This window comes from Myotis myotis, unplaced genomic scaffold, assembly GCF_014108235.1.
Source record: "Myotis myotis isolate mMyoMyo1 unplaced genomic scaffold, mMyoMyo1.p scaffold_m19_p_3, whole genome shotgun sequence".
NCBI classification, from domain to species: Eukaryota; Metazoa; Chordata; class Mammalia; order Chiroptera; family Vespertilionidae; genus Myotis; species Myotis myotis.
Window position 1 is genome coordinate 22349044 of NW_023416335.1, and position 27197 is coordinate 22376240.

The 27197-nt window shown below is 39.3% G+C and overlaps 1 protein-coding gene and 1 pseudogene across 1 annotated transcript in view; one reads left to right on the plus strand and one right to left on the minus strand.

Moving 5' to 3' along the window:
- The first annotated feature begins 5173 nt into the window (after window positions 1-5173).
- LOC118649823 (A disintegrin and metallopeptidase domain 3-like) overlaps window positions 5174-27197 on the plus strand; it is a 116943-nt gene continuing 94919 nt past the window's right edge. The window contains exons 1-4 of the mRNA XM_036297238.1: window positions 5174-5276; window positions 5813-5895; window positions 17038-17093; window positions 24171-24249. Of these exons, the coding sequence (XP_036153131.1) occupies window positions 5174-5276; window positions 5813-5895; window positions 17038-17093; window positions 24171-24249 (321 nt within the window). The remainder of the gene's footprint in view (window positions 5277-5812; window positions 5896-17037; window positions 17094-24170; window positions 24250-27197) is intronic.
- On the minus strand, window positions 19609-21498 carry LOC118649636 (annotated as a pseudogene).

Genomic DNA, 27197 nt, shown 5'->3' on the forward strand with positions numbered 1-27197 from the left:
CCTTCCCAGGGGGGAAGTGCCAGTCAGGTTCCTGGGTGAGTGGGTTGGACAGCCCCTCTCCCAATCATGTCACTGACACTCCCTGAGGCTGTTCAAACCTGTAGACTTGGCCTCTGCTTTTGTAGCCTCTGAGAAGGTCAAAATTCAGGGTGTGGCAGGCAGGACTCCTGAGGGTAGGGTGCACTGAATCCCCTAGGGCAGGGTTTTATCTTTTCATGTCCTACAAACTACTGGGAGCTGCTAGCTCCTTTCAGGAAAAATGGTCATTTCAGCCCAGCAGGTGTGGCTCAGTGGTTGAGCGTAGACCAATGAACCAGGAGGCCACAGTTCCATTCCTGTTCAGTGCACATGCCAGGGTAGTGGGCTCAATCCCCTGTGGGGGGTATGTAGGAGGCAAATGATCAATGTTTCTCTTTCATCATTGATGTTTCTGTCTTTCTCTCCCTCTCCCTTCCTCTCTGAAATCAATAAAAAAATATTTTTTTAAAAAAATTGCCATTTCAGTTTGGGGGCATATGACCAAATGCAGGACTCCTGGCCATCGCTTTTCTACATCTCCCCTCAATGTTTTTCACCCCAGCTTCTCCTTGGCACCTCAAGTCTGCACCTCCCTCCCTGTACCAAGGCCTCCAGTGAGTAGCTGCAGATTAAAACTCCTGTGCTCTGGGTTTAAAAAAAAAAAAAAAAAAAAAAAGACACACACAGAAAAACAGAAACTGAGGCTGTCGTTCTGATCAGCTCTGGACTACTGGCTCCAGACCCTGCCATGGCCACAGCCCTGCCACCTTTCACAGCTGAATGTTTCGAGGGCCACAGGTCTTAGCACTGGTGCTCCGAGCGGTGGAGCCCAGCCTGGGTTCCAGGCCTGGGTCTCCCCAGGGAACAGACCCTCCTGTAGCCAAGTGTTCCCTCCTCATCTTGGCCTGCCACCTTGGAAGCTGGGTCAGGTCCTCTCCTGACCTCACCCTTCCTACCAGTGTCCAGGTATATTCTGTCTGCCCTTCCTATAAGTCTGCTCCTCAGCGGGGCCTCAGTTGGTGATTCCGGGTATATGTTCCCCGCTTCACTTTTATCTAGTCTAACTCTGGAGGTGGCAAGAAGGGTCTGCCTGTTAGGCTGCCGTTTTATCCTACACATCAAATTGAGGAAGTTCCTTTATATCAGGGGTTCTCAACCTGTGGGTCGCGACCCCTTTGGCGGTCGAACAACCCTTTCACAAGGGTCGCCTAAGACCATCCTGCACATCAGATATTTACATTATGAGTAATAACAGTAGCAACATTACAGTTATGAAGTAGCAACGAAAATAATTTTATGATTGGGGTCACAACATGAGGAACTGTATTTAAAGGGCCAGAAGGTTGAGAACCACTGCTTTATGTCCTTAATTTATTGAGTGCTTTTATATTGAATAGACATTGATTTTTCTAAAACTTTTGTACATCTACTGGCTTGATTAGATTAGCAGAATATTAATTTACTAGAGGCCCGGTGCACGAAATTCATGCACAGGGGGAGGGGTGTCCCTCAGTCCAGCCTGCACCTTCTCCAATCTGGGACCCCTTGAGGGATGTCTGACTGCCGGTAGTCAGAAATCCCTCTCACAATCCGGGACTGCTGGCTCCCAACCGCTTGCCTGCCTGACTGCCTGATTGCCCCTAACTGCTTCTGCCTGTCAGCCTGATGACCCCCTAACTACTCCCCTGCCACCCTGATCGATGCCTAACTGCTCCCCTGTTGGCCTGATCACCCCCAACTGCCCTCCCCTGATAGCCTGGTTGCCCCAACTGCCCTCCCCTGAAGGCCTGGTCCCCCTCAACTGCCCTCCCCTGCAGGCCTGGTTGCCCCAGCTGCCCTCCCCTGCTGGCCTGATTGCCCACAACTGCCTTCCCCTGCAGGCCTGATCACCCACAACTACCCTCCTTTGCTGGCCATCTTGTGGTGGCCATCTTGTGACCACATCAGTGTGGCCATCATTTGACCACATGGGGGCAGCCATCTTGTGCAAGGGCCTGATGGTAAATTTGCATATTAGATAGGATTGGATATTACATAAATTAATATTTAGAAAAAGACAAATTATTAGAATACCTCAGCTGAGAACAGTGTATAATTCCTTTTAGATGTTGCTGATATTATTTTGCTAATTTTTAAAAAATAAATTTTGTGCCTGAATGCCGTGGCTGACTGGCAGACCCTGAATGATGGATAAATGATTACTCTAACACACGTTTCTGTGAGAGGGCTAAGGCACTACTTAGCGTAAGCAATACTTGGCTGTCGCCATCAAGTAGCCCTGTTCGCCTGCCTCCTTTGGCCAGTATTGTCATAACAGCTTGAACTAAAATTAACCTCTAGATATGATCAGCAAGGTAAGCATCCTTGATAAAGCACATGCTTTTCTACAAGGTCGGGTCTTTAAAGACTAAACATAGAGATTCTAGCAAAACACCCCTGGGATCAGACTTGTTTGGAAAAGTCGAGGTAAGGGCTGCCGCCTTTGGCAAGGTCCCCTCAGAGGCCCCCCGACCTCTCAGAGATTCCTCCTTACAGACCTCCAACCAAGTCACCTGCTTCCCTACACCAGAAGGATGGAAATATGAAGAAATAGAAGAACCCAGCTTTGCCATCTCTACAGAAAGATGTCTGATTGGACAGCTATCCATTAACAAAAACAGCTCTGGGATATGTTGCTTGAGCAGAGTACTGTGGACCCGAAAGGTGGCCACGCAAGTTCAACTCCAAGTCAGGGCAAATGCACGTGTTTTGGTCTCTGTCCCTAGTATGGGGTGTGCAGGAGGCAGCCAATCAATGATGCACTCTCACATCAATGTTTCTTTCTCTCTTTCTACCTTCATTTCACTCTAAAAATTAAGTTAAAAATCTTAAGCAAATTAGAAAGATCTCAAACAGACCAACTTAACACCTCAAGGAATCAGAAAATAATAAGCCCAAAGTTAGCAGAGGGAAGGAAATAATAAAGGTAAGATGAGAGTGGAATTAAATTATATAGAGGCTAGAAAAAGAATAGAAAAGATAAACAGAACTAAGAGCTGTTTTCTCCAAAGGTGAACAAAATTGACAAACCTTTAGCTAGAAAAACTAAAAAAATAAAAATAAAAGAGTAAACTCAATGAAATATAATCAGAAATAAAGGAGATACTATAACTGATACTAAGATATATACAGAATCATAAGAGACTATTATGAACAATTATACATCAACAAATTAGAAAACCTAAAAGAAATTGGTAAATTCCTAGGCTCCATATACCCAATGTTATGGTACTTTCTAAAAACATTTTGCTCTCTAACTCTTCCTCAGCATCTGATTCTTGGAGAATACAATAGGGACATTCATTACTGACTCATTACCACCAAAAGAATAATCACTTTCTCAGTTTTCATTCTACCTGCTCTCTGAAATGCATTTGCAGTACTTGACTACTATTTTATTAAGTAACTCTATTTTATTTTTAATCACCATATTACCATCTTAATATTTGATCATTTTATCTTCTGTTTGTATTCTTTGCCTGTAATCCTCCAATCATCTCTATTACCCATAATTCTACTTTAAGTCTCCTTTTTCTTTCCATATGCTTCCTCTTAGATGTTTTTTATTCACTCTTTTCCTGCATGTTATTCTTTAATGTGCTCACAAATGTATATTTTTCAACTCAAATCTCTTGTGTCAATCACATATTTCTAACTCCTCCTCCATATTCTATACCTACTATTCCATAAGCACCTCCAATTTAACATATTTTTAACTCATTATCTCTTTCCTGATTTAATCTGATTCTTATAACATTGGTGCTCTCCTCTCCTCTCATCCCAATTGTTTAGTCATCTTAACAATTTCATCATCCTCCACAACAAATAATTCAACAAACCTATTTTTCTCCTTAAATATCATATATATATTTAAATCCTTTTGGTTAAGAGTATTACGGATATCCCCCCTACCCTCCCCCCAATGCCTCCCTCCACCCAGTTCCCTCACCCCCAGGCCTTCACCACCCTATTGTCTGTGTCCATAGATAATGCATATATGCATATAAATTCTTTGGTTAATCTCCCCCCCCCCCCCCCCCCCGCAAACCTTCTTCCCTCTGAGATTTATCAGTCTGTACCATGTTTCCATGCTTGTTTGTTTATTTTAATTTTTAGATTCAATTGTTGTATTTATTGCCATTTTATTCTTCATATATTTTCCTCCTCCTCCTCCTCCTCCTCCTCCTCTTCCTCCTCCTCCTCTCCTTCTTCTTATTTTTCTTCTTCATCTTCCTGTTTATAAAATATACCCTTCAACATTTCATCAAATACTGGTTTGGTAGTGATAAAGTGCTTTACCTTTTTCTTGTCTGTCAAGATCTTTTTAAAAAATATATATATTTTTATTGATTTCAGAGATGAAGAGACAGGGGAAGAGCAATAGAAACATCAATGATGAGAGAGAAGCATTGATTGGCTGCCTCATGTATGCCCCACACTGGGGATTGAGCCTGCAACCTAAGCATGTGCCCTGATGGACTTGGAACTAGGAATAGTGTCACACGTATTTTGATATCAGCCTAGTTTCAGGCTTGTAGTAAACATGTAAAAAAATAATTGTTGATATAAACACAAATTATTTGAATGCCTATAAGTCTCCCATCTTTTCTAAGAAGCAAGCTGGCAATTGAAGAGTTGATTTATATTTGTTTTTTCACAACATCTCTTTATGTTCATGGGTGCGTTTGTATTTCTTTAGACAGACATAAGTATAAATCTGCGACATAGTAGAAATCTGGCAGTATATATGATTAAAGCAGGCAGTTGTCCACTACTAAGTATTGTGTAAATTTCTATTGCCTTTTCCCTTCACTATAGTAATTCAGCTATTGTACCAGAAAGCTATGACGTGAACTCTTCATATTGCCAAGAACTTCACCACCAATAGCTGCTTCCAGAGGAGAAAGTGACTTTATAACGGAATGTGACCCCCAAAGACCTTTAAAACTTCAGCTTTGGGGAAATAAAGCACAGGCAGCAAATAGGCTCCCCTGAGCTCCTGTGCTCAGCTGGCCCGTGGGCGGGGTCGTCAGTGGTGGGCGGGGCCGAGCAGTCTCACATTCCATCCTCCTGGCCCAGAACTCAGCCCCCTGCGCATGCGCTAGACCCCTCAGTTATGCCACCAACTGCCTGCGCTGTGGCGAGGGTCACCTGGCTCGCAATGCTGTTTCTCTTGCTGATCCTCTCAGGCCTCGGCAGGCTGACCTTCGCAGACCATTGTAAGTGGGGGAACCTGCGCCATAGGAGGGCCGCCCAGCACAGTGTCCCCGGGCGAGGCCAGTGTCTCCCTTCTTGCTCCAGATCCCAGGGCCAGGCTGGGGGTCCCCAGTCATGCTGTCAGAGCCACCTAGTTTCAGGGTCCTGCTGAGCCTGGTGGTTGGAGAGCTCAGAGCAGGCCCGGGGCAGTTGGCCCTCACTTACCTGAGTCTGCAGGGGCAGGAGAGGGCGCCCTGCTGCTGGGGCGGTGGGGCCCTAGAGAGCCTGGATGGGGTCCTGAGACCAGCACTTCCTCCCCGAGTCAGGGTTGAGGTCAGCGAGTCCCAGGCTCTCTGGACAGTGGTAGGGCAACACTCTCACATGAGATGGACCTCTTCCAGGAGTCCCACAATGTGTGTGTGTGTGTGTGTGTGTGTGTGTGTGTGTGTGTGTGTGTGTTGGGACATGGAATTTCAGAGTGACATGGCAGGAGAGGACAAATAAATGAAGATGAAAGATGCTACACCCTGGGAATGCTCACACGTTTGTCTTACTGCAGACTCAGAAACAACACATCTGCAGATTACAGTGCCACAGAAGCTTGGAACCACCACCAATGATGTCGATGTTTCAGAAACACAAGTAATTAAGAAATCACTTTATAAAAATGTTTTATTTTTACTGATCGGCATGGCTCAAGTTAATTCATGAGTATCCCTTTGTGAAATGTGGTGTTCTAATTAATGTATTTAAGAGTCATTTTATCTGAATGAGAACAAGTGTTTTGATAGCTTTAATTTCCCGAGTGATATAGGAACATTATGAAGTGATAAAGGTACTTAGTAATGTGATAGGAATCCAAGGATTGGAACCTCAGTGGCAGGGCCGGAGAGGAGCATGAATTGCCAATTGAAAAACTATTAGACACTGAGGCAGGTTTTACAGACTGAATGGTCTGACTGTCTCACTTTATGGCACTCCCCCCAAAATCCAGTGATTATGAGTTTCCAAAATCTGTAATTCCAAAAACATAAGTATCCCAAGAGGTTAAAAATCTTAGAAGAGTTTAACACATACCGGGATAATGGTAACAAAACTAAAAGAAGAATGTCCACAAGAACAGCAGAAAAAGAAAGGAAAGCATTTAGTACACTCAAACACAATACACATACTCAACATACCGAACATTAATGAAGGGTAAGCATTTTTAAATATTCAGTTCACTAAGAACATTTAACAATTATAAATTTGTAAAACTTTGATAAGTGCCTTCAGCACATTCTATATAATAAAAGGCTATTATGCATATTATCCCCTCAACCAGGAATTCAACCAGGAGGTCAATGAGGAGTTTGACCAGGGTGCTGGGCCAGCCAGCCAACCGCCCGTGGGCCCTCCCCCTAGTAGCCCCACCCTGATCTCCCCACCTGTGCATGAATTCAGGCACCAGGCCTCTAGTGTAAAATAAAATCTTATAGCACTAAAGGGAAAAATTTTCAAATTCATTTTCATAGTGAGTCCAAAAAATTATTTCCTCTAAGCATAATACCCTCTAAATCCATCCATATTGTTGCAAATGGTAAGATTTCATTTCTTTTAGTGGCCATGTAATATTCTATTACATATAGTATGTGCCACATCTTCTTTATCCATTTGTCTATCAGTGGAAACTTCGGTTGCTGCCATATCTTGACGATTGTGAATAATACTACAAAGACAAATACCATATGATTTCACTTATATGTGGGATCTAAAGAACAAAATAAATGAAGAAATAAACAGACTCATAGATACAGAGAACAAACTGGTGGTTGTCAGATATAAGGGGGGTTGAGAGGAAGCTGGGTGACAATGGTGAAGGTATTAAGAAACACAAATTGGCTCTTACAACATAGTCATGGGCATGTAAACTACATGTAAAGTACAGAATACGGAATATAGTCAATAATATCATAGTAATTATGTATGCTGCCAAGTGGGGACCAGAATTATTTGGGGGATCACTTCCTAAATTATATAAATATGTAACCACCATGCTGTACACCTGGGACTAATATAATATTGAATATCAACTGTAATTGAAAAATAAAAATTGAGAGAAAAAACATTTTTTTTCAAATGGTGGTGGACAAATCATAAAGATATAAAGAATACTTGAAAAACAAAAATAAACATTTTATTCAGTGGATATATATTAATTGAATGATCCCACGGAGTAAATGCACTGGTTTCCCCTTTCTGCTATTTGTTAGGATTCACTAGACCCCACAGTGTATCACACATGAGGCTTTTTAAGGGCAAAGCACCTGGTGCAGCAGGACAAAGAGAATTCAGGCAAATATCAGGATCCAAGAAACAACCACAGTCAGCTCCTCATGAACCCAGTCTCTGCTCCTGAAACATGCTGAGTCTCTGGTTTGGAATAACAAGACCTGGGGGAGGAACTTTTGCCTTGAGAGCCTACTCCTCACAAAGCTTCAGTCACTAGGAAGCCAAGCCAGCCCTGTCTAGATAGGGAGGGCAACTAAGGAAGCTAACTTTAGCCAGGGAAGTTTTGTTCCCTAAGTGTGCATTACAAGTCTCACAGTCCTTTTGACTAAGAGTCAGACACATTCAGGCTGGAGGCATCCCCAGAAATAAAGGCAGAACTTTGCTGATCCTGCTGTAAATCAGCTCTGTCTCCACAGTAATTAATGCTTCTTAAGAATGTACAGGTGGCCCTAACCGGTTTGGCTCAGTGGATAGAGCGTCAGCTTGCAGACTCAAGGGTCCCAGGTTTGATTCCTGTCAAGGGCATGTACCTTGGTTGTGGGTACATCCCCAGTAGGGAGTGTTCAGGAGGCAGCTGATCGATGTTTCTCTCTCATTGATGTTTCTAACTCTCTATCCCTCTCTTTTCCTCTCTGTAAAAAATCAATAAAATATATTTTAAAAAAAGGAATATACAGGTGATTCAACAAAATTGACAAGAGGACGTTAAAAAATTAAAAATCAATCACAGTACAAATCTCCTTATATGGTCACAATTTAAAATTTATCAAAAAGACTGAAATCTCTATTTGTAATTTAAAAATACACATGTATGTCCATCATTCATGAATTGAAGAAGATATCATACATTACAATGGATATTAGATAACTAATGTTTAGGAATTAAAAAACTACAAACCAAAATACTTTACCTTGAGTCATGCTCTTAAGATGATATAGGGAATAATTTATAATTACAAATACCTGCAAAGCAAAAAAAGTTTTGAATATTAGAACTTAAAATTAATTATAACCTTAAATTTTAAAGATATGGCTAAAATTAAGATGTAGAAGTAATGAAAGAGAGAGTTAAGCTAGAATAGTCTGGATCCACAGTGTCAAAAGTTTATTTCTGATAGAAATGTAGGACATATTTTGGTGAGGTAGACTAAGGAAAATGGAAATGAGAGTAAAAAATATGTCACATTTTCCCTAACCGGTTTGGCTCAGTGGATGGAGCATCAGCCTGTGGACTGAAAGGTCCCAGTTTCGATTCCGGTCAAGGGCATGTACCTTGGTTGCAGGCACATCCCCAGTAGGAGGTGTGCAGGAGGCAGCTGATCGATGTCTCTCTCTCATCGATGTTTCTAACTCTATCCCTCTCCCTTCCTCTTTGTAAAAAAAATCAATAAAATATATATTTTTTAAAAAGTCACATTAGGAATGAGAAATATATAAATGGGTAAATAAATTATCAAACATATATGCATCTATATTTTTTTAAATAGTTAAATTCATAGAAATATAATAGAGCTGACCTAAGATAAAACAGACAGCACTGATACTTTTTTCCTTTTGAGAAACTAACACATCTTTAAAATCATATGACACCACCCTTCCCACAATCCCAGGATACACTGATTCCATGGTAGGATAAAGAAGATGTGATATGTACATAGTACTCAACCATAAGAAAAGAGGAAATACTACCATTTGTGAGAACATGAATGGATATTGAGAATACCATGCTAAGCAGAATAAGTCATAAATAGTTAACAATCTTCTGATTTCACTCATATGTGGGATATAAAACCAAAAGCAACAAATGAACAAATAAGAAAAACAAACAAATACTCGTAGAATTAGACAACAAGCTGTATAGTGGTTACCAGAGGGAAGCAGGGTGGAGGAGGTAGTAGAGGGTAAGGGGTGTCAAATATATGGTGAGGGAAGATGATTTAACTGTGGATGATTTGAAAATACAATATGAAGATCATATATCATAGAAATGTACACTTGTAAGGTATATAATCTTATAATCAAACTAGAGGCCCAGTGCATGAAATTTGTGCACAGAGGGGCATCCCCTCAGCCCAGTCTGAATCCTCTCCAATCCAGGACTCCTTGGGGGATGTCCGATCCTTGGGATTGGACCTAAACCAGCAGTCGGACATCCCTCTCACAATCCTGGACCACTGGCTCCTAATTGCTCACCTGCCTGCCTGCCTGGTTGCCCCTAACTGCCCTCCCTCCCCCGCTGGCCTTATTGCCCCTCACTGCCTCTATGTACCAACCTAATCGCCCCTAACTGCCCCCCCCCAATGGCCTGGTTGCCCCCAACTGCCCTCCACTCCTGGCCAGGTCACCCCCAACTTCCCCCTCCCTGCCAGCCTAGTCACTCCTAACTGCCCCCTCCTCCAGCCTGGTCACCCCTTACTGCCGCCCCTGCCAGCCTGGTTGCCCCTAACTGACACCACCCCCTGCTGGTCTGGTTGCCCCCAACTGTCCTACCACTGGCCTAGTTGCCCCTCACTCTCCCCCCTGCAAGTCTAATTGCCCTTAACTGCCCTCCCCATGCTGGCCTGGTCACCTCCAACTGTCCCCACTGCTGGCCTGGTCGCTCCTATGGCCCCCACTCTGGCTTTGTCTCCCCATGCAGCCTGCTGTTCAGTTGTTTGATCATTCCACTTTTAATTTTGGGGGAAACTCCATATGTTTCTACAGTGGCTGCATTCCCACCATCAGTGCACTAGGATTTCCTTTTCTCCACATCCTTGCCAACACTTGTTATTTGTTGGTTTATTGGTGGTAGATAGCCATTCTGGCAGGTGTTAGATTTCCACTAGCAGGGTATGAGTTTCTGTTATTCCACATTCTTACTAATACTTGGCATTCTCAATATTTGTTGTTTGCAATTTTGCTACTTTTATTCCCTTTTCCTATCCTTTTTTATTTATTTGTCATCCCACAAATAATGATGATGAGTGACATGTAGAATATTAATAGGCCAATTGGATATGAATTGCAAGTATCAACCTTTAGTCTGGGGATTGCCTTTTAACATTCTTAATTGTTTCTTTAGATCAGCGGTTCTCAACCTGATATGCAAATTAGGCATATTGACCCCTTTCACAGGGGTCGCCTAAGACCATCAGAAAACACATATATAATAACATATTGTTTTGTGATTAATCACTATGCTTTAATTATGTTCAATTTGTAACGATGAAATTGGGGGTCACCACAACATGAGGAACTGTATTAAAGGGTTGTGGCATTAGGAAGGTTGAGAACCACTGCTTTAGATGCACAACAGTTTTTAATTTTGATGGTGTTTAATTAATTAACTATTTATTTTATGGCCATTCTTTTTTTGTCTATTTAATAATTATTGACTAACACAAGGTCATGGAAATATTCTCCTATAGTTTCTTCTCAAAACATTATAATATTAGTTTTGACATATCTGTGAACATTTCTAAGATACTTTTATCATATGGAAAGGCGTCAAAAGTAATTTTTTCCTATGGCCTTCATGTAAGTCAATAGATACTCATAGGAAAAATATTATTTTTCCTTTAATTTAAATAGGCACCTCTGTCCCCCCCCCAAAATTATCTTTTGTGGATTTATTCTAAACTCATTTTTTTTTTCTAGGTGATATAATTGTTTTTAAACAAATGGCCCACTATCTTAATTACTGTAGCTTTATAGTAAGTCTTGAAATTTAGTATTTAAAGTCTTTCTGTTTTTGCCATGGCTACTGTGGCTCAGTTGTTTGAGCTTTGTCTCATGTACCAAAAGTTTGCTGGTTTGATTCCTCTTAGGGCACATGCCCAGGTTGCAGGCTTGGATCCCCAGTAGGGGGCGTGCAAGAGGCAGCACCCATGGATATTGCTCTCTCACATTTATGTTTGTCTCTCCCTTTCTCTTCTCTCCCTCCCTCTCCCTTCATCTTTCTCTCTAAAATCAGTTAAATAAATAAATATATGTCTTTCTACATTTTGCTTTTCTTCAGAATTTTGTCTATTTAAAGTCTCTTGTTTTTATGTATATACTTGAAATTATCTTGCCAAAATTTTACAAATAAGTTGTTGGATAACATTCAAACTACAATTAAATTTTGATTGTAATAAAAACTTAATATCAATATTTCCAATTCATGGTATTGATACATCATTTTCTTAGCTCTTATTTAATTTTCTCTTTTATAGTTTGTAGTTTTATGTTGAGGTATGCATATGTTTTTATTCTGATGCTTTCGTAAATGGTATTAATAACATTTATCTTTCCAATATTTTATCTCTAACATTATAGAAATAAAATTGATTCTTATATATTTAACTATATCAATATTTGCAAATAATAAATCACTGTCATAAATAATAGTTTTCTGTTGTTTCTTTTGGCTTTTCTATTTGTTGCATTCATATCAGTTGCAGAAAAACACAGTTTTTCCCCCAAATCTCTATGCCTTTTTTTTTTTTACTGTCTAGGAATCCCCTATGATGTTGAGTAGCAGGTAATAGTTCATTTAGTTTATTGATGCTTTTGTGTTTGTTTTGCTTTTATTGTAGGAAGAAGCTATCAATATTTTAAAAAATAACTATGACATTTGCTGTAGGTATTTTGCAGTTGTCTTATTGCAATATCTGGTTGATACTGCTCCATTTAAGTAGTTGGGAAGTGTTCTGACTATATTTCATGCATTTTTATAAGATTAGTATTTTTCCTTATTCAAATGTTTAGTGCAGTTCACCATTGAATGAATATCTCTGGACTTGGAGATTCTTAAAATTTAATTCTTGATAGAGTGGATTTAAACCTATTGATTTTTATTATCTTTGTATGTTCTTTGTTTCTGTTACATTTTTCACTTCTTACCATGTTTTCTTTTTCATTGTTTAATCTATTTTTAATTACATTTTAGCTATTTTTTCAATTTATGCACCTGTTTCCTATCAGTAGGGAGAGGAAAATGGTGTTTAGAAGTCAATCTATATGTTTGGTATGCTAATTATGACAGGGATTTCACTGTTTATATGTAATTCAGTGGCTTATGTCAGAAAATATGTGTGTGTTATGCACAAACATGATATAAGGTGTGTGTGTGCACATGTGTTGGGGTGTGTATAAATATGCATGTGTGTTTATATTAAAACCTTGTTTATATTGATATATCCAATTTTAGTAAAGAAAAATGGGGGGGGCAAACATATATGGCAAAAGTAAACAACAACATATTTGCTTTATACTCTAATATACAAATTTCTTTAAAAGTAATAAGTGTAAACTTTCCAACTACATCAGAGATGGCCACTTTGGGTGAAAAAATTAAATGCTATCTGCAAGAAATACTCTTTAAATATAAGACAAATAGATTAAAAGAAAAGAATGTAAAAAATTTAAACTGAAACCCTAATCCATAGTAAATGTAAGTTGATAAATTGATATAAAAGAAGTAGCCTGCAGGACAAGGCTATTAATAGGATAAGTAATTGCATGTCCTAATATTTATCTTAATGATAAATATCTTCCTTTATCAAGAAGGCATAATAATCTTAAAAATATTTGCATCTACTAAGAGTGTATCAAAACATGACTCAAAAATATGTAGTAGTAAAATAGTTGACAAATCCACAATTACATTAGAGATTTTAAAATGATTCTCTCAGTAAATTAAAAAAAATACACCTTAACAGTGATATGGAAAAATTAAAGTGGTAATAGTCTCCTTGATTTTAATTGACATGTGTAGAAGACAGGCAGTGGGTATTGAATTCATATAAAATTAATTTTCTGTAGTAATTATTGATAAGGTTTGTTATAAAACTATCATCTTGATATCTGTTTTTCCCCCAATAGGTTTCTTTTGACTAAAGTAGAAATGCAATATCTGATTATAGATTATACTTACAATCATGAAAACATTTTTATTAATAAACTAGAGGCCTGGTGCATGAATTCATGCATGGGTGGGGTCCCTCAGCCTGGCCAGTGATGGGGAACAATCGGGGAAGTGGGGGTGTGGTTGGCTGGGGGGAAGGACTGTGGGAGGTTGGCTGGCCATGGGAGGTTGACTGTGGGAGCACACAGTCAACCTGCATTGAGCATCTGCCCCCTGGTGGTCAGTGCACATCATAGCAACTGGTCGACCAGTTGTTCAGTCGTTTGTTTGATTGCTTAGGCTTTTATAAAGGGTGTCCCAAAATTCACGCAAGAAGTAATTTTGATAGAAAACACAGGTTTATAATTAAAAATTGTAATTTTGTTATTGATTCATAAAGTATACAGTATAAGATTATGTATGGAATAGCATATTGGGCAAAATATCCACAACGTGTCACTGTGTGGTGCAGATTTTGGGCTGGAGGCATCATAGGACCATTCTTCTTCAAAAATGCGGCTGCTCAGGCAATAAGAGTTAATGGTGCTCGCTATCACAACATGATAATCCAGTTTTTTGTGCCTAACTTGCAAGATATGGATGTGGACGACATGTGGTTTCAACAAGACGGTGCCACATGCCATACAGCCTGTGAAACAATTCAATTACTGCATGAATCATTTCCTGGTCGTGTAATTTCCCGTTCTGGTGATCAGAATTGGCCGCCCAGATGATGCTATTTAACGCTGTTGGACTTTTTTCTTTGGGGTTTTTTGAAGTCTAATTTTTATGCCAACAAGCCCACTACCACCCATGCCTTGAAGGAGGAAATTGAGCACTGTATCAACGAAATTCAGCCACTTATGCAAAACGGTCATGGAAAATTTCAACAAAAGAGTGTGTATGTGCCAGCAAAGCCTTGGATGCCATTTACCCAATATGCTATTCATACATAACCCTATACTGTATACTTTATGAATCAATAAAGAATTACAATTTTTAATTATAAAACTGTGTTTTTCTGTCAAAATTACTTTTTTGCGTGAATTTTGGCACACCCTTTATATATAGATAGATTTAAAGAAGTTGCCCACAAAATTCTACTAGTCAAAAGGCTTTAAGCCTTCAGGCAATATTTAAGAAAAGATAAGTATCTTTTTCAGAGAATAGAACATAAATCAATCCTTCAGAATTTTAATCATTTTAAGAGGTTAATGTAACGTTGTTATATAGCAGACAAATAAAGTGGGAGAAAAGAAAGTTATAGGTTCTTATACTTGAAGAATATTTAAAATTGAAATTAGCAAATAATTGTGAAACATTATGACCAAGTAGCTTTATTCTCTGTGGAAGGATCTCTTAATATTAGAAATATGTATTCAATAACTCACCACACTAACATATTGAGAAAAATAATGACTATATCCAGAAAGAATATTTCAGAAAATTATTCACACATTTACACACACATACTCACCAAATACTCACACAGTATCTCACTTTAGAAGAGAACAGACTCAATGAGATTTACATGAATCTAAGTAAAACAATAGCACCAAGAGGAAACTGTAACAAGTGTCAAGCTTAATGTTATGAATAGTAAGGCATTTTATTTTAGGGCCAGAGTAAGGCAGAATTTTTATTATTCCCATTTTATTCAATAATTTATTATATAAAAATCAGGGAACAGAAATGTAGAACATGTAGGTTTTAGATACAGGGGTGGGCAAACTTTTTGACTCGAGGGCCACAATGGGTTCTTAAACTGGACCGGAGTGCCGGAACAAAAGCATGGATGGAGTGTTTGTGTGAACTAATATAAATTCAAAGTAAACATCATTACATAAAAGGGTATGGTCTTTTTTTTTTTTTTTTTAGTTTTATTCATTTCAAACGGGCCAGATCCGGCCCGTGGCCTGTAGTTTGCCCACGGCTGGTTTAGAAGGTAAGACAGAGACCAACTATTGCATAGATCAGGCTTCTGCCTTCAATAACTGGATATTTGATCATGCCATTATTTGATTTCCACAATGTAGAAGAGAAATTATACAGATTTATTCTCAAACAATAGAATAAAGATAGGATACTAAAAGAAGTAGTACTCAAAACTATTCTTTTTCTACATACTTTGTGTAGATATAAAAAGAAAGTTACAAAGCACATCATGAAATTTGTAAGATTTGGGAGTCATCTTTATATGTACAATACCCTGGAAATTGCTACTTGTTATTATCTTTCAGATGCATCTCTAAATTATAAATAAATATGTAAAATTTAAAAACTACTTCTCTCTATATAAAAGCCTAAGTGACCATTAAGACCAGATAACCGGATGACCAGCTGGTAGCTATGATGCACACTGACCAACAGGGGGCAGATGCTCAATGCAGGAGCTACCCTTGGTGGTCAATGTGCTCCCATGGCCAACTTCCCACAGTCCCTCCCTCCCCCCTTCCCCCCCCACCCCATGAAGGCCAGCTCTGATCGCCCGATCGCCAGCTGTGCACAAATTTGTGCACCGGGCCTCTAGTATTACATAAAATGGATCAAAAGTTAAAGTAAAATAGTTAAAACATCAACAGTAGATTGGTGTAACTATACTAATATCAGAGTAGAATTTGAAGAAATACTTTCAGAAATAAATGCTACCTTATTATTGATAAAGTGCTCAATTTATCCTGAAGATATCAACATACTAAATCTGTTCGCACTCAACAACATAGCTCCAAAATGATGCAGGGCATAAAACCCTCAGATTGAAAGGAGAAAGAAACAATGTCACGATAAACTTGGAAATGCCAACACACCTTTTTCAATAGACTGCAGATCACTGAACACTACAGGGTTGAAAATGACAACACAGAAAATTGCATCCAATGACAAAATTCACATTCTTTGCAAACATGGAACCTTTACCAGAATTAACTACGTGCTACCCCATAAGAAATGGATATGCTTGATGCTGATGTTCCAGAGTGTGTTCTCTGAGCTGCAATCTCTGAGGGGATTTGTGTAAATTAGGGGTTGCCCTTATGATGAGCACTGTGGGAGGGGAGGGAAATAAAAATAGGAATGGGGAGAGCATCAACTGAGTCTCAACAAGAGGGAAGCTGCATGACCCATGAAAAGATCTGGAGTTGGGGTGAGGGGGCTTCTTATTAAACGTGGACTGCCCCTGAACGCTGTGAGGTAAATCCTGGAGAGAGCAGTAAGGTGAAAGGTTGAGTGCAGGCAGTGCTTCTGGCAGTTATGGCTACTCCCTTTCACCTTAAAAGGGGACCTGCATTATAGTCCTCGGATTTTCCATGTATCTGTGCTAGAAGCTGAAAAGTAGAAAAAAAGATAATAATAATCAAGTTTCTTCAAGGTTCCTCAGCATTTCTAAATGTAATCATTTTAAATTACATTGATTATGATAGGTAATAAATGCCAATGACTAATTCTCTTAATTTGAAATAGATTTAGACTCCTTGAATTTCTGTCATACATCCTGTGATTAAAGAAAGATAGCAATATACTTCTATATGTGAATATAATTTTGGCATACGCATGATACAATCTTAGTTTACATTTTAAAGAAGTATGTCTTTGGTTTGAAGAATTTCACATTTTTAATGATTATTTTCTCTCTGAATACTCTGTTGTAGGTCATTTATGCCATCCAAATGAACAGAAAAACATACTCAATCCATCTTAAAAAACAGTAAGTGAACATTCTTTTTTCATATAGTTTTTAGTGTCTTAAAATTGTATAGTCAGTACCCTAAATTGTGACTAAACAAAAACATGAATATTTCACTTGTTTAACATGTTATATCTTCTTCATGAATCATGTAAGACTAGAATTTCAGCCTTGATTTTGAGATTTGAAACTTAATTTTCAAGCCAAATTCTGATTTAATGATGTCAATATTAGGCATGTTAGATAGATTAAGATTACTCTGTGTAGCTCCTTAAAATGCAACTACAATTGTAACAATTGAAGGTATAATTTTATTTGACTACTAGAGGCCTGATGCACAAAAATTTGTGCACTCGGGGGTAGGGGGTCCTTCAGCTGGGCCTGTGCCTTCTCACAGTCTGGAACCCCTTGGGGGATGACCACCTGCTGGCTTAGGCCTGCTCCCTGGAGGATTGGGCCTAAGATGGCAATCAGACATCCCTCTGGCAGCCCGGCAGCCCTCGGGGGATGTCCATTTGCCAGCGGGGAGCAGACCTAAGCTGCAGTCAGACATCCTTAGTGCTGCTGAGGAGGCAGGAGAGGCTCCCACCACCACTGCTGTACTGGTAGCCATCAGCCTGGCTTGTGGCTGAGCAGAGCTCCCCCCTGTGAGAGCACATGACCACCAGGGGGCAGCTCCTGCATTGAGCATCTGCCCCCTGGTGGTCAGTGTGTGTCATAGTGACCAGTCATTCCCAGTCTTTCTGCTGTTAGGGTCAGTTTGCATATCACCCTTTTATTATATAGGATAGAGGCCTGGTGCACAGGTGGGGGCCTGCTGGTTTGCCCTGAAGGGTGTCCCGGATCAGGGTGGGGGTCCCGCTTGCGTGCCTGGCCAGCCTGGATGACGGGCTGGTGGCTGTTTGCAGCTGGTCACACCTCCTTCAGGGTGGGGGTACCCACTGGGGTGCCTGGCCAGTCTGGGTGAGGGGCTGAGGGCCATTTTCAGGCTGGTGGGTGACTGAAGCTCCCAGCCTTTTTTTTTTTTTTTTTCTTTTTAATTCTGGGATTTATTTACCTTCTATAGCTGTCACTGGAGCTTAGAGCCGGCTCCAGCTCTGAGGCTGTGTGTCGTAAGTGTTTCCCTCCACGTCCTGCATGGTTCAGGGTTTGGGTCTGGAAGAGGAGCCACACAACAAATGAAAAAGAAAAGACACAAGATAATTTGGGAATATTGGGGGACCAGGCGGCAAGTCCAACTCAAGAGGAAGGACTTCCACTGTGCTCAGGCCTCACCAAGCTTTTTATAGTGATGGGTAAACAAGGTAGTGGTTACCAACGTTACACTTTTCTTGTGAGTTTCACTTGTTTACACCATGGTTATACTTCCTGCACTTCCTCAGCCCATTAGATTCCCAGATAAGATCTAGGGAGTGTTATAAGGTCAAGCCTAATTATGCTAAGAGGACTGTGCCCTCTAAGCTAGGACTTGTTTGTGACTTTGCCAGCAGGTCAGTCCGAGGCTTAGCCCTATATCAGTTTCCCACAGCTGTGGCTGGCTGAAAGCAGGTATCTGGGTTTGTTTAGCTTCTATAATTGAAACTCTGTTGCCATCACTGGCCACTCTAAGCTCTGAGCCTGCTGGCGGCTGAAAGCAGGTTTCTGGGTTTGTTTAGCTTCTATAATTGCAACATGGTTGCATATGGAGCTCAGAGCTGGACTGCGGCAGGCGAGGAACCTTGGCTTCCTCGTCACTGAGCAAGCAAGCCTCATGTTCGCTTCAGCTGCCTGGCTGCTGGCCGCCATCTTGGTTGGCAGTTAATTTGCATATCCTGCTGATTAGCCAATGGGAAGGGTAGCGAAGTTATGGTTAATTACCATGTTTCTCTATTATTAGATAGGATGTTTAGCTTCTTTTGTCTTCTTGTTATTTCACATATGTACGTAATTTTAAGAGCTTTACTTGACATTCTAGAATATTTTTTCTCATTTTGTATGTACTTTTAGCATATTAAGTATTCTGTTTTCTATCTTCATTCTAGGAAATCAATATTAATAACTTTGTGCGTACTTTTCCCAATGTTCTATTTATATTTCATTTTTCTATTAAATAAAACCTACCCACAATTTTGTTTTTACGAAAGTGGAAATAGGGTGTTATTACTGGCAGGTATTATTGATTAATGGTGCTTATTTCCTTGCTCTTTATGTAGTTCATAACTCATCCTTCAATAGATAACATTTAACAGTATGTTTTATATACATATATGTAGGGTTTAACACACCCTTTCAATTTGTTTTTAAATATTTTTAAGGTTTAAAAGTGTTTAAACTTTGTAATTTCCAGTAGGAAAACATTATCTGAATGCATACCATAATGGCAAACCATTGTGAAATGTTACAGCTGCATTTGTGGTAGAGGGGTCGGGATTCTCTTCAAGCACCCCAGCTTTTGTCATGAGAAGGTCAGAGGTACACTGGTTTGTATTATTGCGACATCCATTGGGCGATCCAAGTTGCTTTTCCTTCAGCAAGGGCTTTATCTGTCACAAGGGCATTATGCTGGCCCTCCAAATTTGGCTGACAATTTACTGATGACATTCATAACCTTTGGGTTGCTCTGATATTTTGACATATTTGCTGGGTTCTGAGCCACATCCTAGAAGGCCACCATAACTTCTGGATTCTGCATGGCTGAAAGAACCTCTGGATCACTAAGAATTTCATTGAGCTCAGGCATTCCTGCTATTCCAGGCATGCCTCCTCCCATTCCAGGCATGCCTCCAGGAAAATTACCAGGCATTCCCCCAGGAAAGCCCCCTGGAAAAGAGCCATACTGAGCTCCTGATTGACTTCTGGCTTCTTCCTCTCTCTGGGCTTTCTCATGTTCTCCCTGAGCCTTCTTAACCCTTTCCATTCTTTCTTTGATCTCTCGCTCTTCCCATTTCTACTCATACTTTCTCCGATGTTCTGCAATTTTCTGAGCCTTTGGTTGAACTTCTTTCAGCATTGCAACAGCATCTTCATTATAATCCAACTTATATGCAAGGGCAAGATCACGGGCTGCTTCTTCCCAGTGGCCCAGAAGTCTGTGTGCTTTCCCTCACCACTTGCCAGGCTGAGCTGAATCAGGATTTTTCAATAGCTCTGTCACAGTCTCGATGGCAGCATTTGGCTTCTGTAATTTGATGAAGACACTGGCTCTCTTGGCATACAGAATGGCCAAACGAGGAGGATTCAGCTTGATGTCATCTGGACCCCTCAGGGGATGTTGGAGAGCTGATTTGGCCCGATGGTAGAATGACCAATCCCTATGATGTTCACTGACCACAAGGGGGCAGACGCTCAATGCAGGAGCTGCCCTTGGTGGTCAGTGAGCTCCCATAGTGGGAACGCCACTCAGCCAGAAGCTGGGCTCATGGCTGGCGAGTGCAGCGGAGGTGGCAGGAGCCTCTCCCGCCTCGGAGGCAGTGCTAAGGATGTTCCACTACCAGCTTATGCCTGCCCCCTGTGGGGAGTGGGCCTAAGCCATCAGTCGGATCCCCTCCCAAGTGCATGAACTTTGTGCACTAGGCCTCTAGTATTGTTATAATTGATTACCTAAATCCACACATCATTACAACCCAAAGTCCATAATTTATATTAGATCAATATTTTATGCCTTTTTTTCTTTTGAATGATAAAAAAGAAATGGATAATTCTGAGAATAATGTAAAGAATTAGTGACAGACATGGAAGTATTGTGCCTACACTATTTAAATTGAAGTGTATTGCCCATGCCTGGTAATAGTGAAATTTGTTATTTCCTTACCCAGATCTATTTCTCTTACTTCCCAGTGCCAATCACAATTACAATAATGGCAATATTCTTATGTTTTATCTTCATTCATTTATGTCTAGAGATCAATAAGAATCCTAATGTTTTGAGTATTTCTTAATAAATGTAATGACTCAATACCATATATTCCATCAATTTATTTATATTAATATGGTGCACCACAAAAGTACACCCAAAACTTTACCTTTTCCTATATCTTCACTCTTTTCCATATAACTAAGTGTGTGACTATCATCAAGAGATGGGATAAATACATTTCCGTCAGTCCCCCCACTATCCAGCCCTTGAATCTGAATTCACTTATGCAAGGCCAAATTCATGATGTGTGGTGCCTCAGGGCCTTATGGTTAGAAGGGCCCTGTATTTGGTTTAATGTTCCAGTGTTGCTGTCCTGAGATTCTTAATAGTTTTAGACAAGAGGCTTCTCATCATTTTTACCTCGGACCCCACGCTTATATAGACTATTTGATTTCTTTGGCGAAAATGTTATTACCTGACTTGATTCAAACAGAGGCTTGAAAAGCTCTCATGCTTTTCTGCTTTCTTTCCTGTTTGTCTGCCATCCTCGTGACAATATGCATAGGCCAGCATGCTGAAAGCTAGATACATGTGGACTACAGCCAAGGTGCCCTAATCATTCCTAAATATGGCTGAATCCAGTACCATAGATCAAGCCTGGCCAATTAGCAGAACTTCCATGGCCAGCCACATGTGACAAAGAAGTGTGAGCAATAGATACGTATTCGGTTGTATGTGGTTGTTTATTATACAACATTTTACATAATGTTACTTTTCTGAGATTCATATTGCTCTGTGCCAAATGAGTTTATTTTTACTAGACATACAGCCTTCAAATGAATATTTCTCATTTATTAATTATCCACCCATTATTTATAGCAAGGAAAGCTTTACTATGGATATCCCTAGCCATGACTTCCTGGGCACCAGTGAAATTGATGGGTAATAAATAAGAAAATTCTCATTGCCAATTTTTACTTCAAAGAATTATACCAGTTTTCACTCACACCAACAATTCAAATGCATCCCTATACTCTACATTGCCAACAAAATGAGTATCTTTACTCATTTATTTTGTTAACCAATGGATAAGAACTACTACTTTATTGTTGTTTTAATATGCACTTCACTGCTTCTTAATATCATATAGTATCTTTTCAAATGTTTACTGACCATTCTAATTGAATTGCCTCTCCCAAGATTTTGTTTTTTCTTTTGGGTTTTTATTTTTATTCATGTGTCTTCAGTATTTATTTTCAATCTGTGCCTTGTCATTCTGCTTTTCTTTCTTATTTTCTATAATCAGATTTTGAGAATTTTTGTTACTACAGAGCAGTGGTTCTCAACCTTCCTAATGCCGCGACCCTTTAATACAGTTCCTCATGTTGTGGTGACCCCCAATTTCATTGTTACAAATTGAACATAATTAAAGCATAGTAATTAATCACAAAAACAATATGTAATTGTATATGTGTTTTCCAATGGTCTTAGGTGACTCCTGTGAAAGGGTCGCTCGGCCCCCAAATGGGTCGCGACCCACAGGTTGAGAACCGCTGCTATAGAGATTAGCCCTTTATCTGTTCTATATGTTGCAAATATGCCACCCTATTGATTGTCTTCTTACTTTCTTTGTGGGATTTATTGATACAAAATAAAATTTTATCATCATTATATTTTTATTTTCCTTTCTAGGTCCTCCTCAGATTCCTCTCTTGTGCCTCTCACATCTAAATTTATATCGTAATATTGTTACTTTATTTTTTTAAATTCTTACATTTAAGATGTAAATCCAGTGCTTTCAGTTACTTAAATGTCTTGTATTTTTCAAATTTTATCACTGTTTTGTATTTTTTTTCTGTTGTAATTTTATGTTAATTCAGATATTGTTCCCGTAGAATACTTTCACATTATATTCTTTAGAGAGAATATGCAGATGGCATGCTTTCTGAATCTGCATATCTGCAAAAGTCCCTTTTGTTTTCCTAATTGAGTAATTTGGTAATCTGTGCAGAATCTGTGAGTCTTATTCTTTTGCTATAAATTCTTGCAATTTGATAGAGTCCATTTGATAGATTGAATTTTCCAGTATGTTGTCTGTGTGGATGGTTTTATATTAATTCTCCCTGATATATTATTTTTCCCAGGTACTTGCACCTGAACCAGCCCAGGCCATTCAGAGATTTTTCCATAAGAGTGTATATAAAATGTGAACTGATCAATATCTGTTTTTCTCAGGGGATCTCTCTAGTTTTGTTATGTGACTGGAGGAAAAGGAAAGGTTATCAGGAATGAGAGACAACGAAGAGGACTGAGAGTTCGTGGTGACTGAAAGTACCCTGCGAATGCTCTAGTCCTCTCAATGCTGGCCTTGAAATGCCTTTTGGTGTTTGGCATCCTTGAGAAAGTCCAGTCTCCCTACAATAAATAATGTTGTTAGATTGTTCCGTGATGACCACTTTCTTCCAGGAGAAAGACTTAACTTCTGAGGCATGTTTATATTGGGTTTGTCCACAGAGACCCTTTAGGTTGGCTTATGAACTGTGAGCAGGACACTAGTATCCCGCTTCTAAACAAAGGCTTTGAGAACTATGCTGTGCTTCTACAATTTTTTTTCTCTTTCTGCTAAAACGAAAGTTGTTCTCCAAGGAGGGGCCAGGCCTTTTCCTGGGTCCCAGAATGAAGGTAGCATTAGCCCAACCTGCAGTAAATGTGTGAACATCCATGAAAGGGCGAGGGCTATGCCCTCCATCTTACAAGCAAGGGATGTGCGCGCCATAGAGATGACCCCTGGCGTGGTTTCTTGGGGATCTTGAATTCTGGGCATAACAATCCATTGATTGCTGTTTTAAGGCAATGAGAACAATGGGGTTGTTTTAACGGCAAAATAACTGCATAAAAACTAATAATAAAAGCATGTTTTTTGCCTTTATCAACTAATGGCTACTTGTTTGTAAATATTAACTGGCATTAGATGTATTGATGGTTAAATCTACAAGAGAACTTCGCGGTGGGAATCTAGAAGCTCTGGTTTTTACTACAGGTGAAGCTGTGTCATTGCAGCTTACTGGAATCTGGTTATTCTGCTTATTTTTTTCTCTTATACACACATTATGCTATTAGATCATGGAAATATGAGTACATTTAATTGTTTAGATATCTGAGCTTATATAATTGAAAGTAAATTTGTTTAATTTTATGATTCTGGAAGTTTCTTTTATTAATTAAATTCATACAATGAAGTGTCATTATTTTGGTTGAATTAGGTCATTTTTAGACCCTCATTTCCTGGTATATACATACAACAAGTCAGGAACGTTGTATCCACATTCTTCATTTAAAAAGGTAAGCTTTCCTTTTATTTTGTGTGGATTCTATTTTTTACCTGCCATTAGTGAGAAGAAAAGGATTGTTATATACTCCACAGAATTATTGGGCAAACAAATAAAAAATCCAAGTATAATATAGCAATTACAATAAAATCATATAGGATAGAACAACTACTTTTTAAGTTTAAAATTTAGGAGTCACTTATCCAAAAAGGTCATTTAATATCTAGAAGTATTAGTAGGAGTTTGAGAAGAAACAAACAAACAAAAAATAGATGAAGGAGCTAAAAAAGCTAAAAAAAACCCCCAAAACCAACAACCCCAAACACATTGAGTAGTTTACATTGATATATCTTAGTCTCTGAGCAGGGAGGTAATGGTGGAAATTGTAGATTGACCACTGAGAAAATGAGGACACAAAAGCATATTAGGTACAGAAACTGAATGTGTTCAGTATGAAACATTGGAATTTCAATTGTATCCTAAAATGCTGGTAGGAGTGAAGAAATTTTTCAAAGTATGTGAGAAAGTTAGCATTAGTCTGCAAGGTTCTCATTTTGCCAGAATATATGATTTGGAAGAAACCAATGTTGACAAATTATTGGCCAAATTCTATTTCCTTATTGTAATTGAGAGAGTAATATAAATCCATATAGGCTCAGCCCATGGACACAGACAATATTGAGATGACAGCCTGGGAGGGAGGGGGATGGGAGTCAGATGGAGAGGACTTGGGGGGGGGTTCAAAACGGAGGTCATCTGTAATACTCTCAACAATAAAAATGAATTAAAAACAAAATAAATTGAAAAATGGTATCTGGCATAGCATGTTAAACTCACTATCTACAAGTAGAAAGCACAATAAAATATTGTACATGAGGTACCTGTTTTTAGACATTTGGCAATAAGCAGATCAGAAGATTTCTCACTGAGAGACAAGTCACCTAGAAGGTGAGTCTCAAATTTAACTTGACCCTCTTACTGGGAATAATGTCTTAACCACAGCATAAGGAAGTGGAACCAAGCAGCCACTAAGAGATTGGAGTTCAGAGATGCTGAAGCAGTTGGAACTTGAAGGAGACAGGAACAGAGATGAACAGAGCCTATCAGATATATGTATTTGGGGGGAGGGTAGCTGCCTTAATGTCCTTGATTGAGGATTAGGCTACATATTTGCTGGGTAAGACTCTACTAAAGGGTAGAGAGTCAAATGGAGATAATGCTATAGGTTAGTGATTTTTTAAAATATATTTTTATTAATTTCAGATAGGAAGAGGTAGAGAGAGAGAGAGAGAGAGAGAGAGAGAGAGAGAGAGAGAAACATTAATAATGAGTTAGAATGATTGATCAGCTACTTCCAACATGCCCCCTACTGGGAGTTGACCCCACAATCCTGGCATGTTCCCTGACTAGGAATTGAATAGCGATATCCTGGTTCATAGGTCAATGCTCAACGTCTGAGTCATGCCAGCTGGGCGAGGTCAATGATTTTTTTTTTTTTTTTACCTTTTCTGTCTCATGGTACACATAAACTAATTACAAAAATTCTGTGTCACACCCGAAAAAATGTACAGGTATAATTTTGATTCACTGACACTGCATGGATATTGTTGTGTTTGCTGTTGTCATTTTTTTTTTTTTTCACTTGACAATGTAAGGGAAAAGATGCCTCTGCCCCTGACTAAATAATCAGGTATTACATGTTTTAAAAATTCTTGCAGCACACCAGTTGATAATCGTTGCTCTGGGTCAAACAGTGTTGGAAGATAATGGGTTGTTCAGCCCAGGCAGCATAGTGTGAGCAGGCATTCAGCTGAGACCAGAAAGGCTCGTTCTTAGGAGAAGGCATCTAGAGTAATGGGTATTTTTATCACCCCATTCTCCACCCCATAGCCTGAAGCACAGCAATGGGAGGAGTAAGGAGGGTTACCATTAAATTAATCACCTTCCTCTACAAGATGCAGCGCTCTAGCCCCAGCTGGTTTGGCTCAGTGGGTACAGTGGTGGCCTGCAGTCCTAGGTGTGACTCCTGTAAGTACCTTGGTTGCAGACTCCTCCTGGGCCTGGGTCCTGGTCAGGGCTCATGCAGCAGGCAACCAATTGATGTGTTTCTCTCACATCAATGTTTCTCTCTGCCTTTCCCTCTCTCTTCCATACTTCCTAAAAAAAATCAATGGAAAAATGTCCTCAGATGAGGATTAACAGAATGAAATATCCTATAAGGGTTCCAACATTGTAGTGGAAGGCAATAATGCACATAAAAGCAGAAATAAATGATATAGAAACATGAAAAAGAAAACATTAAAGCCCAGAAATTAGGTCTTAAATTACTAAAAATTAATAATCCTGTTAAGACTTCTGCGGAATAAGAACTAATTCCATCAATATCAGGGATAAAAGGAGATTTTATTAGTAACAGAGAAAAATAAATATTTGGGAGTATTTTAAAAGCTTTACACCAGTCTGTTCAATGCGTCTATGACTCTGATTCTATTTTTGTTCTTCAGTTTATGTTGTTCATTATATTCCACAAATGAGTGATATCATGTGATATTTATCTTTCTCTGATTGGTTTATTTCCCTTAGCATAATGCTCTCCAGTTCCTAAGGCAGGGGGTGAGGGGGTAAGAGATCAACCAAAGGACTTGTATGCATGCATATGAACATATGGGGAGGTGAGGGCCTGTGCTGGGGGGTGGGGGCAGCCAGGGAGAAGTCAATGGAGGAAAAAGGAGACTTATGTAATACTTTAAACAATAAAGAATCTAAATTGAAAAAATAGCTTTGCACCAATAAATCTAATAGTTTAGATGAAATGCAAATTTTTATTTCTCTGGAACACATACCCAGGTATATGATTGGCAGACCATATTATGAGTGTATTTTTATATTTTAAAAGGAATTAATAAAAGGAATTAAAGCAGGGGAGGAACAGTGGGTTGGAAGAGATCCACCAATGAACTC